This window comes from Mastigoproctus giganteus, chromosome 1 (genome assembly GCF_048544385.1).
Source record: "Mastigoproctus giganteus isolate SK-2022 chromosome 1, ASM4854438v1, whole genome shotgun sequence".
Taxonomy (NCBI): Eukaryota; Metazoa; Arthropoda; class Arachnida; order Uropygi; family Thelyphonidae; genus Mastigoproctus; species Mastigoproctus giganteus.
The window spans coordinates 252,538,139-252,550,842 of record NC_143575.1 but is presented as its reverse complement, the minus strand read 5'-3'; the positions used below and the strand labels follow the sequence as shown (position 1 = coordinate 252,550,842).

The 12,704-nt window shown below is 34.9% G+C and overlaps 1 protein-coding gene across 1 annotated transcript in view; it reads right to left on the bottom strand.

Annotated features, from left to right (window-relative positions):
- The window catches only part of Gpdh1 (Glycerol-3-phosphate dehydrogenase 1), a 77,585-nt gene that overhangs the window by 2,646 nt on the left and 62,235 nt on the right, over positions 1-12,704 (bottom strand). The window contains exon 8 of the mRNA XM_090385617.1: positions 5,307-5,413. Coding sequence (XP_090241743.1) covers positions 5,307-5,413 — 107 coding nt within the window. The remainder of the gene's footprint in view (positions 1-5,306; positions 5,414-12,704) is intronic.

Below are 12,704 nucleotides of genomic sequence, written 5' to 3'. Positions count from 1 at the left end.
ACTAAATATAAAAATACAGGTCTTGTATTATGTTGAAAGCTAAAAAGAATCCTCTACCTAAAAAAATTTATACTATAAACAATGCATATTAAAACCGTTTTATGGGCCTTAGGTAGTTGCCTAGTCTGCCTAGGCCAAAGTCTGCCCCTGCCTTTGAAGGAAATTTATATCTTTCCTGAATTGAGAATTCTGCACCTGTATACAGTATTTAAAATATGGTTTGACCACCAATTTGTACAGTGGGTTAATTACCTCTCTATTTTGACTGTCAAAATAGAGAGGTAATTCAAAATTTCCCCTACATGCCTGTTTCATTGAAAGAACCTTGCACATGGCAGTCTAAGTACATGCTAGGAGAACTTCATGTTAAACTATATTTCAACCAACTAGAATGGTACTCAGCATGTCACTTTCCAGTTGGTAATGTAACCTCACATCACTATGGCTCAATGCAGAACCTGACATTTACTGGAATTAAAGCCTCACTGCTGTTTTTTTCAGAATATTTATACAATTTTTCTAAGTGTTGCAGTAACCTACATTGACTGTCATTAATAACTACATCCACCATAACCTGGCTGCAGTTGCACCACTGTTTTTAACAAACATGGTCATAGGTTCAGAACTTCTGAACTCCTCTAATAACTGTGGCCTCACTGTTCTAATATATATTTTTTTCTTAATGGATTGCAGTATACTTGGTTATAATTTTTAAATTTCTAATTAAAAATGTATACATTTAAAAAATGCTGTTTTTTACCGTGATTTTTTTAAAAAAAATTAATACTAAGTTACAGAAGAGACAGCATCATCTCAGCCAGCATTCAGTAACATTTTGATGGTAACTGTGGCCTCACTGTTCTAATATATATTTTTTTCTTAATGGATTGCAGTATACTTGGTTATAATTTTTAAATTTCTAATTAAAAATGTATACATTTAAAAAATGCTGTTTTTTACCGTGATTTTTTTAAAAAAAATTAATACTAAGTTACAGAAGAGACAGCATCATCTCAGCCAGCATTCAGTAACATTTTGATGGTGCTTTCAAAATATTTCATAAGGGATAGCAGTGAAAGTGCAGATAGAAATAACTGTAATCTCTAAAAGGATATGTATTTTAATTATACTTTAAACCCTATATTATTATACTGTGATGCTATCAGAATAATGGGTGATCAGGTCTAGAATATCCTTGCTGCTAGTACTTTTCTTAGCATGCTGCTATAGATAACAATCATCTATTTGATTTTTAAATTTTGACCTAAATGGTTAAGTTCCCCTCTCCCAGTTGTTCCAATTAATATGGGACAATGAAATCTCCAACGAAAAGGAACTTGCATTTATGCACTAGTTCCACCTGCATAAAGATTCCCATTTATAGCCTTAATGGTCTTCTGATTTGAAGCTACCCTCACTCTCATGTTCCTTTTCCTTCCTAATAACCTCAATCACATAGATTCAATGCAAAATACCTGTTAGCTACAAATCTAGGATGGTCTTGTGAACTTTCACAGGCAGTGAGAGATAAATTTATGAATATAAATTTATTTTTGATTGCCTGTTGTATTGTAAAGTGTGTTAATTGTCTGACTGCACCAGGGGTTTCCCCCATCTCCGCATTGTGTACTCTGTTTTTGTGACACAGAACTCTGTGGAGGCCAGAGATTTAAAAAGTGTGTGTGGGGAGTGGAATATCGTGTAGTGTTATGTTCTGTTGTATTAATGAATAAATTAAGCTCTACTTTTCCTTTGGAACACACTAATAAAACAGGCAATATATAAACAATATAACAATCAAACCAATATTATAAGTCATATAACAGTACTAAGCTAAATAATGAATTTATTTATACCACTTGTTATTTACACACAAGTTGGCTGATATACAGATGCATACATTGGCTGTGGCATCTGTATCTTTGTATATTATTACAAGATCAAGCCTGTATATTGTTACAAAGAAAAGCACAATCCATTATTAACTGCTGTGCTGGTATATTAGCTACAATAGAAACAGTTACAAAGTTCTGAACTCCTCTAATAACAGTGGCCATACCAAGTATAAATGGCGCCTCCGTAGCCAGGTGGGCAGGAGCAGCAGTGCGTAGCACACGCTTCATGATTAGACCAGGGTTTGAGCCCGTGACCACCAAATACAGAGAATGCAGAAAGGTCAGGGAATGACTACCGCATATCCCCGGAGCAATGTGGCTTTAGTTGCAAATGCTCCTAAAAACCAAATAACAAACAACCAAGTATAAAAGGAAATTATTATATTAAGCAAAATATATTATCAGTCATTACATAGTGAAATTAATTGTAAAGATGAAAAAAGGACACCTAACAATGTGTTGGTAATGCAGTAAGTTAACTATGTTTGTTCACAAAAGTACAGAAACACACAACTGACAAGAATAAATGCATTCAATTAAAATAACAAAGCCATTTCACAAACTTCAAAATAATTCTGATTTATTTCATAAGAAATAAACCAGGATTATTTGGAAATTAGAAACAACTATGTTATTTTAAATAACAGAATGATGCAAAGGGTTATGGTATTACAGAACTTGCTGGAATTCCATGTGTTTTAATTACTGTTGACCACCGTCCAGCTGGAACTAAACTGGAAGTGAAGGAGTGTTCCTTATGCTGAAGAAAAAATATTTTGCCGTGTCTGGCAGCAGTACAACTGGACTGTCTGCACTAGTTCTATTAGAAGAACTTGTTAGTTTTGTTCTGCCTGAGATGCTAGGGGAACTGTGCCAGGATGCTTTTGAACACACACTAGATTGTTGTTAATCAGCCCTTTGAACCTGTTGATGAAATTGGGAAGAGCCCTAATGAAAAACAACTCTTTTAAAAAGTCTCCTCAACCTGCAAAAAATCTCTAGATAGCATTGTAGTTTCCCCAAAGTTCCAACAATGTCTGGTTTCAGCTATTTGGAAGTCCATGGTGATAACTTTAGAGTTGCACAGTTTTTGTGTTTGTGGATTCTTTTTAACTGACATTTCACAAACTCTCACATCTTATATGATGCATGGAATGTTTTATTTTGCCTTCTGCTGGGAAAGAAGGTTTGAGAAGTTATCGGATGTTCCTGGGAGCAGAGAACCTTGTTCTAATCTTGTGCATTCTGTCCAAGTGAATGATCTTATCACTTATCCCAGAGATGAATGCAGTTATGATGCAAAGAACATCTTCCACCAGTGTATTCATGTCACAGTTATCACAAGTTCCAATTCTGTAGCTTTCTAAGGTGAAGGCACCATACTTATAATGAACAGGTGGATACCCAAATGAAAGTTGTTGTTTTGGTTTTTAGGAGCATTAGCAACTAAGGCCATATGCGGTGGTCATTCATTCCCTGACCTTTCCGCATCTTCCATATTCCCAAATGAAGGTGCAACTAATGTGAACTAGCTTAGCCTGGTAGTCAGGGCCCTTGCAAATGCAGGACCTGAAGGTTTCTAACTTAAAAGCTATGAATATCTGTGCACATGTGTATGAGAGAGAGAGAGAGAGAGAGAGAGAGAGAGAGAGAGAGAGAGAGAGAGAGAGAGAGGGGGGGGGGAACCTGAAGTATGTTTACTTTGTTGAAAGTTGGATCAGATTAGTGATGTCAGAAGGGTTGAGGTGTTTTCTCCTTGCCAAGGTGCTCATGCATCACATGAAGATAAAGCCACTGTTATCTCAACAAGAGCGGAAACTCTGGACAATGCTATGTGGACGATGTATTAGTCATTTAGGGCCATGGTCCCCAACTGCTTTCCAGTTTCCATGACCATTTGAACAACCTTCCATCTGAACTTAACATTCAAGCATGAGACAGAGGTTAACAAGTGGCTTTCCTTCCTTGATGTGTTACTTTGCAGGTCAGACCATGCTATTGCTACAGAAGCATATAGTATTCAAGTAGGGTCCTCCCTTAAAGTCTAACCATCTCCATGCCACAAAATTTGAAATCTTTAAATCCCAGTTCCTTCCGGAACCCCTCTGGATCTGAAAGGATTCTAACCTCCAGGCTGAGCTAGCTCATATTATGAGTACCTTCATTTGTAATGGGTAGCCATCACAAATAAAATGGACAGATACTCTCATTAGAAGTGACGTCAGTTTTAGAAAGCTACAGAAGTGATACCCATGATAACCTTTCTACAAATACACTGCCACCGATAGAAGACAATTCATATCATGGCTGCATTCAACCCCAGAATAAGTGATAAGTTCAGCTGGCTGACCAGGAAGCACAACATTAAAACAAGATTCTCTGCTTCCAGAAGCATCCAACACCTCAAACCCACCTCTCCAACAGAGTGTGAAATGTGAAATTTGTGAAGGTGTTTGTGCAGACCTGGGGTCAAAGGAAGGATCCATGAACATAAAGACAATGTATAACTCAAGGTCTTGGATCTGACCTTACATTCGGCTGAAACCAGACACTAGAACTTTGGGGAAATTACAACACTCTCTAGAGACTGACACAAGATGAGGAGACTTTAAAGTCATTCTTGATTAGGGTTCTTTTCAATTCCGTCAACAGGTTCAAGGGGCTACTAATTAACAATGACCTGGTGCATATGTTCAAAAGCAGAGCCTTGACACATACCCCCGGCCACACACAGCATGTATCCCAAGGCACTAGACCAACAAAACAAACAAGCTCTGCAAACAGTACAGCACAGACAATCCATCCACCTATGGTATCTTCTATTAGAGGAATTTTTCTATCAGCATGAGGAACACTCCTTCACTTCCACTTCAGCTCTGTCTGGACAGAAGTCAGCAATAATTACAACACATGTGAAACACACAAAATGCAAGGAAGCTCTGTAATCGGTAACCCTTTGTGGCATTACATTATTTAAAATAATGTATAACATACTTGGTGGCTGTTAACTTTTTTTTTTTTTTTTTTTTTTTGCTGATGCTGTATGAGCTTGCTTTCTTGCATCATTTTCCACTACTAATAATACTAATTTCTTTGGTCTATTTGTAAGTGTTTGCTTTATTTCAATGTTTCTAATTTGTTTTAAATATTTTGTCACTTATGAAGTAAACCAGAATTATTCAGGAGTTTATGAAAAATCTGATTTGTTGTTTAAATTTAATCTAATGCCCTTATTCATCCATCCTGTGCTTCTCCAATAAAGATGCCTAAATTATTGTAAAAACAAATAAACAGCAAGCAATATCAATATGTAGTACACTTTCAAAAAAAAAAAAAAAGTGCAAAGTGCTCTTTTATCTTTACAAAGTATATTATGTTTATGCATTTACTTGAGCCTTAATAAATTCATACCTTTCTAATTTCCCTTGTTTTTCTAACATTGTATGTACTTCTTCTGCTGTTTGAGGTCCTTGCATACGTTGGCCATTCAACATCTCTTTTTCCAGTTCTTCCATAGACTGAACAGAAAAAAAAAAAAAACAAAAAAAAAAAAGTTTTGAAATTTCAAGTAAGTTGAAGATTTCAGCATGTCAAACAATTAAAGAGGAAGTAATAAATGAAAGATGAGATTTGTAGGAAAGGTAACCACACTCGCTTGCATTTATGGAATGGCTATTTCTTCATGGAAATTGTAACACAAACAAAAAAAAAAAATTTTTTTTTTAAAAACAGGATAAGTTTTTTTAGCTAGCAAAGGCTGGTTTGAAAGGTTTAAAAATCTACATCGTCTTCATAACGTGAGTCTGCATCAGCAGATTTCGTGGCTGCAGAAAGTTTCCCGACTGAATTAAAAAAAAATAATAATTACAGACAAAGGATATGAATTTTGTCGGCATTGAACACCTGTTCAAGAACAGGTGTTCAATGGAAGGTGTTTTGGAAGAGAATGCCAGGCAGAACATACTTAAAATGAAAAATCTGCTCCTGGATTCAAAGCCAAAGCTTCCAAAGATAGGCTCACTCTTTTGTTTTGCGCAAACGCTAGTGGACACATGATGAAACTGATGCTTGTGTATAAATCACAGAATCCACATGCTTTGAACTTGTTCCAATAAAGTTAACATTAGCATAACAGTTTCTTCAATTCATTAATAATAATAAAATTCCAACTGCTGCTAATTACATGCAACTGTCATCTTAATTCTATTTCTTTTAATGATAATAGTGATAGTGATACTAAAACAGGATGCCCATAATCATGATTTATTTTTTATTATTAATGATCATGATACAGGATGATTCTAATTAAATTGCATCACTTTTGAGATCTGTAGTTAGAAAAGTGTTAATCAGACAGATTAAATCTGGAACAGACAACATCCAGATTATGCAATAATGAAAATCATAAAAAAAAAAAAAAAAAAAAATATTTACAAATGCAATACCAAGGTGAAAAATTGTACTGTTCTATACAAGGTTATTTAAATCACAATTTGTCAGAGTATACATGTCAAACGTTATGCTGTATATGCACAGAACTGCTCTATCAACTGAAGTCACATGGGTTCAGATCAAGTCAGATTGATCTGAACCCATGTGACTGGCCAAAATTGGAAAATGAGGCCATTTGAAATATTTTGAAATCAGAATCTACCTAATATTTTATTATAATATATCCAAATATTATTAATAAAATATTAGATAGTGCATATAGGCCTAAGCCCTGGAGGCACGTATGGGATGAAGTTGTTAATATATGTAATAAAATATTAGGTAGATTCCAATTCATGACTGAAGTTACCTTCACTCATTTTGCAAGAAATGACAAATTTCTTAATGAAAAACTAAAAATGTGAGCAGCTGTTTACCAAAATGAAGGACACTAATCAAAAAACCTCCAAAACAACTTACAAATAACCAAATATCACATTAATATACAGGTAGTTCTCGACTTTGAGTTAATTCGTTCCTAGCACGTGCTCGTAAAGCGGGAATTTATTTCTCATAGACAATGTTAAAAATAGGGGTTACATTATCAACAATGAAATTAGTTAGCTAATTAGTTTATGTTTAAACAATGATTGATTTATCCAAAGAAATTAAAAACAGCCTGTAAAATCAAGCAAATTATAATAATAAAGAAATTATTTATGACTTAAATTTTAAAGAATGTTTATTCTTCATCATCGACTAAAAATGCACACTCATTGATCATTTATTATTGGCTCAGCACTCTGTTTGTTGCACAAGGAGTAGTCTTCTTCAGAAATCTTCAGTCTGCTTCAAGAGGCATTTGTTTCCGAGATAATCTTCTATTTTCTTTATAAATTTCAATGGTATGCATAAGCATTTTTTTTTATGGAACGCACAAATTGCAACTAACATGATTTGTGTGAGTAACAAGTTTACGAGGCTTAAAAAAAAAAAAAGGAACGAAGAGAAGATTCTGAGAATTTGTTTTTTATACAATTGAAGTAAAGGGGAAACACATTTCACCATAATAACGCAAAAAAAAAACCACACAATTCCAGCTATCAGTATTTTCGCAAATGCAATAACATCGACTTTACTACCCGTTTATAATTGCTTGCACTAACAGGAAAGTGCAAATTGTTTTATGGTCATGACCTCCAGAAATGTGCTTTAGAAAAATGTCACAAAGCCATTCAAAATTGGTTCTTATAACGGAACATATGATAACGATGAAAGTGTAGTGCATTTTAGTGATCTGAATTGGTAACTAATACAATTTGCAAAAAACGACCTTTTAGAGAGTTATGTTGTTGTTGTTTTTTTGGAGCATTAGCAACTAAAGCCATATTGCTCCGGGATATGCGGTGGTCATTCCCTGACCTTTCCACACCCCCCGTATTTGGTGGTCATTCCCTGACCTTTCCACATCCCCCGTATTTGGTGGTCACAGGCTCGAACCCCGGTCTAATCAAGAAGCGTGTGCTACGCACTGCTGCTCCTTCCCACCTGGCTACGGAGGCACTTTAGAGAGTTATATAGCGAAAATTTCAACTTCCGAGGTAGTGGAATGAATTGCCAAAAAAACAATGTTATTCAGTTCACATTATATTTTCACGATATGATGGTGTCTCTGGAATGGATTAATATCGTAAAGCTGGGTACACTATTGTATAGCTACACGTGTGGTTTGGAATGCGGTATTTATGAATTTTTAATTAATTTTTTGCAATTAATGTTCATATTTTCGATTTTGTTGATACTTTGTGGGGGGGGGAACCTCTTAAACCTGGGAACTCGTAAAGTGAGAACTGCCTGTATTTCATTTCTTATATTACTGTATTATTTAAAAATTTCATATACATAATTTGTTGTTTCTATTTAATTTGTATTGTGCATTTCACACTTGTAATATTCCTAATAAGAAATTTTAATAAATTGGCTTTGTTATTAAAAAATTCTTTAAGAATATTTGAAACTAGGGTGCCAACCTAAAGCAATTTATAAAGCAGTCAGTAGTTGTTTCCGGACTCTCGACTCTGCAGAATGTGACTGCAGTGCAAGTGTATCATGTGTTTCAACAGCAAATGTCAGTGAATAATCAATGGATAAAAGTAAATAATTTGGAGAGGATTTCCAAATTATTTACTTTGGAAATCCTCTCCAAATTAATTTACTTTATTTTTATGAAGATATTTATTGAAACCTTATCGCAATGCATAATTGAAAATCTAAAATTATTAAGGTTTCATAAAATCTTTGAAATCAATAATTAGATTTAATTTTTTAATAAGATATTTTTGTAATTTTATCTTGAATTTGTATTTTGTTTTTCTTATTAATAAAATTAATTATATGTATGAGTATCTATAAGTATTACAATAACATAAAACTGTTTATGACAATTTTCTCATTATACACATTTCAATAATTCTAAAAATTGTGGAAAGCTGAAAAAAAAATTTGGCTCGCATGTACCTCACAGACATTTTATTTGGCCCACCATTTAAAAAGGCTGGCCACCCCCTGGATTACAGTAACACTTGGTTAATTCAGAGTTAAGAGTCAAAAATACATTCATTTCAATTTACAGTAGACTGTCAATAATGGCACCCCAAATAACAGAACATTCAAGCTAACACACATTGAGATCAGATGTTACATATAGCACAGATGTCTTGCAGTGCAGAAAAAAGTGGCAAGTCACATGATTACTGTATTTGTTTAAGTTTGCCCTTTTGAAAGTGAATTCTGTACTGATATCACGGATTATACTGCCGTTTTACATTTATTTTAAATTTAAAACCCCTCACTATGGCTCCTAAAGTTAATAAACCTCATACAGAGAAGAAAAAAAGAACAACATTAAAGCTTAGTGACAAACTCAATATAATCCAAACTATTACATTAGGTAATAGTTTAGATACACAATACCATGTGTATTGTGTCAGTAAAGTGCATGCATTCTCTGGTTGAGTTACTATCTAAGCCTGAGACTAACACAGCCATGGAGTGAAAAAAAAGCCCATAAAAGTTCCTTGTGTCATTGACAGGATTCGAACTTGGGCCTTTTCCATCCGGTGTGGGGAGGATGGTGATGATACCACTCTGCCACCTACAAAGGTCTTCACCTTTAATTTTTCTTGTTTGGTTCTAATTTTAATTTGTGTGTGTGTGTGTGTGTGTGTGTGTGTGTGTGTGTGTGTGTGTGTGTGTGTGTGTGTGTGTGTGTGTGTGTGTGTGTGTGTGTGAGAGAGAGAGAGAGAGAGAGAGAGAGAGACTGTAATTAAGTTGCTATTTATGAAATAGCTTCACCAAGGAAGCTGCTTACTGAAAGGAAAATATTATCACAACTATACGTTTTTAAATAAAAGGCACTGCTTATTTTTAGGTCGTCTGGACTTTTAATTATAACTGTGCTGACATTTTTTAATTTGATGTTAAAATTAGGCTACCTATTATCATTTAGATTTTATGATTTCTGAATAAAAATAACAACATAATTGTCATAGCGTGCTGAGACAAACTTCCAAATAAGTATGGGGTGTGAAGAGCCATTGTGTCCCCCCCCACTAAAATTGGTTTACATTTGTTTCAGAAGTACACCTATGACATTTACATCAAATCATAATGTCAAATCCCTAAACCAAAGATGGGAAAAAACTTTCCCAATGAGAAAAACAAGCAGCTGGTTAAGCAAAATTTTAATTTAGAAATCATAAAATCTAAACAACAGTCCAATTTTAACATAAAAATAAAACAAAAATTTTCCTTCTCTCTCCCCTGTGTGATACTTCCACATGCATTTCTTGGTTCTTGGGGAAGTGAAAAGAAATGGAAACCCTGCCATACACTGTATAACAGTACCACATGCTGTACAATAGCAAATCATCATTTAGCGTTATACCCCCATTAAATTTTGCCATAATTTTTTTGTAGTTGGTTCAGCAATCATTTCAAATTAGACCAGCTATTTTACATATTGTGAAACCCAATTCAGACCTTGAATATATTTCGAATAATCTGTAAATATAAAAATTCATATAATACCCTTTATCAACTCGGTCAGAGAAAGGCAGCAACTTCAAGATACAACACAATTCAAATAATCTGATATTGATTTAAGAAGAATATGTTGTACAGTAATACCCCGAAGTTACTACGAATACCCCGCGGTATTACTGCGAATATCGCAGTAATACCACGATAGGTGGGTCTGATGAAAATCGCTTAAGTCGGTGTACAACTTTGCATATAAATACATATAAATTTAGTTTAATTGGGACCAAGGACTAACAAAAACACTAGGTTAGAAGAAAAATATTTAATAAAATTGTAGTTCTTTATACATATTAATACAAAATATGTATTTAAAAAAAAATAAATGAGTTACGTTAAAAAAGTTATTTCTATGTCAATGGCTTCGTAAAATCTAACAAATTCGTCTGATGACACAGTGCCTTCTTTTTTTCACGCAGAATTTCTTCGTAGCAAGCTAATAATTTTTTTATTCCTTGCTTTGTAGCTATAACGCATTCTTTGTTGGAGTCTATGTTTTCTAAAATTTTTAAGCCCTTTTCAGTTGAGCTGAGACCTTCTGTCAAGCTTGCAATTGTCATGTGCTTTTCTGGTGGAACTGGGTCTGAAGTGTCGGATACTTCAGTGACATTTTGCTCACGCATCTCTATGAGCTCATTCATTGTCAGCTCCTGACTATGTGAATCCAACAGCTCGTTGACATCACCATTGACTTCCAAATCTAATTGCCTGGCAAGATTAACAACTTCTATTGCACGAGCGACACGATCAGTTTCTGGCGTTGTTATCATCTCGTTTTTGAAAAAAAATGGACAGTTTCTTCCAGACACCAATGTTTTTTTGTGAATTTCATCCCAAGCTTCTTCAATGATTCTTACAGCATCTAAAACATTGAATTGTTTCCAAAAGTCTTTAACAGATATCTCACTATTTTGTCTCATAGCTTCATTCAGATGTGCAAACGAATGCCTCGTGTAGTATGCCTTGAATGTTTTGATGACTCCCTGGTCCATCGGTTGAAGCAAGCTGGTTGTTTGGAGGCAAAAACACAACTTTCACAAGTGGGTTGAAATTAATTAGGGTGGCAGGAGGGTGATCGGGTAATCAATAAGAAGCATCACTTTAAATGGAATCTGTTTAGACTTGCAATAATGTTCGACTTCGGGTATGAAGTGGTGACCAAACCAGTCCTCAAAAACGGAAGCTGTCACCCAAGCTTTATGATTTGACTTCCAAATCACTGGTAAGCTAATTTTAGATATATTTTTTAAAACTTGTGTTTTCGGAGCGATAACTTAAGAGAGGTTTTAACTTGCAGTCACCAGCTGCATTCCCGCCAACCATCACTGTCAATCAGTCTTTACAAACCTTAAAGCCTGGAAAGTTTTTTTTCTTCACGCACGATAAAAGTTCTTTTAGGCATCTCCTTCCAGAACAGGCCAGTCTCATCCACGTTAAATATGGTTTCACTGCTATAGTCACCTTCTTCTATCATAGCCTTGAGTGTCTCAGGAAAAGAAGATGCAGCTTCTCGTGGCACTTGCCGCCTCTCCATGATACTGTGCCAGTTACAGTGAGTTTCAAATCGGTTGAACCAACCGTTACTAGCTACAAAGTTTTCATCTTTGCCCACCTCCCCAGCTTCTTTCAACCTCTCAAAAATCAGCTTAGCTTGACAGCACACAATGTTCTGATCGACTGGACAATTCTTCACTTTTATTTGATTATCACACCATAATTTCAGCATTGTTTCCATCTCAGAAATAATACCATGACATTTATGAATTATGCTTGAGTTCAAGGATTGAGCATTTTTCACCGCTTCGAGAATTCTTTATCTTTTATGATTGTTCTTACTGTGGATTCCAGTAGCTCAAACTTCTTTGCCAATTCACAAATTTTCATTCTGCTATCAAAGTCCTTGATAAGTTTACATTCCAAAGATATCGTTTTCCTTTTTTTACTAGGTGCAGGAGAATCAGATTTACTTCGTTTGAACAACAGTTTTTTTTAAGGGTTTAGAAAACGTATAACAAAACAAACAATCTTAACTTTCGTCGATCGCAGAATCGTAATTGTGCACGTAGAGTTCGCACGAAACACGTCCAAGGCGTATCACAGCAACAGAAACACTGAGGGTCGTTTTTCATATGCCATCGATATACGGCTCTACCGATGCGATCCATTTCTCTCGTGAAAACGATGTAATTTCCAACAAAAGTTGAGCACGAATTCGAACGCACACATATAAATATGACAGTTGGAATACAAATTCTTGTATATGTGTGCAGCTCGTGTGGC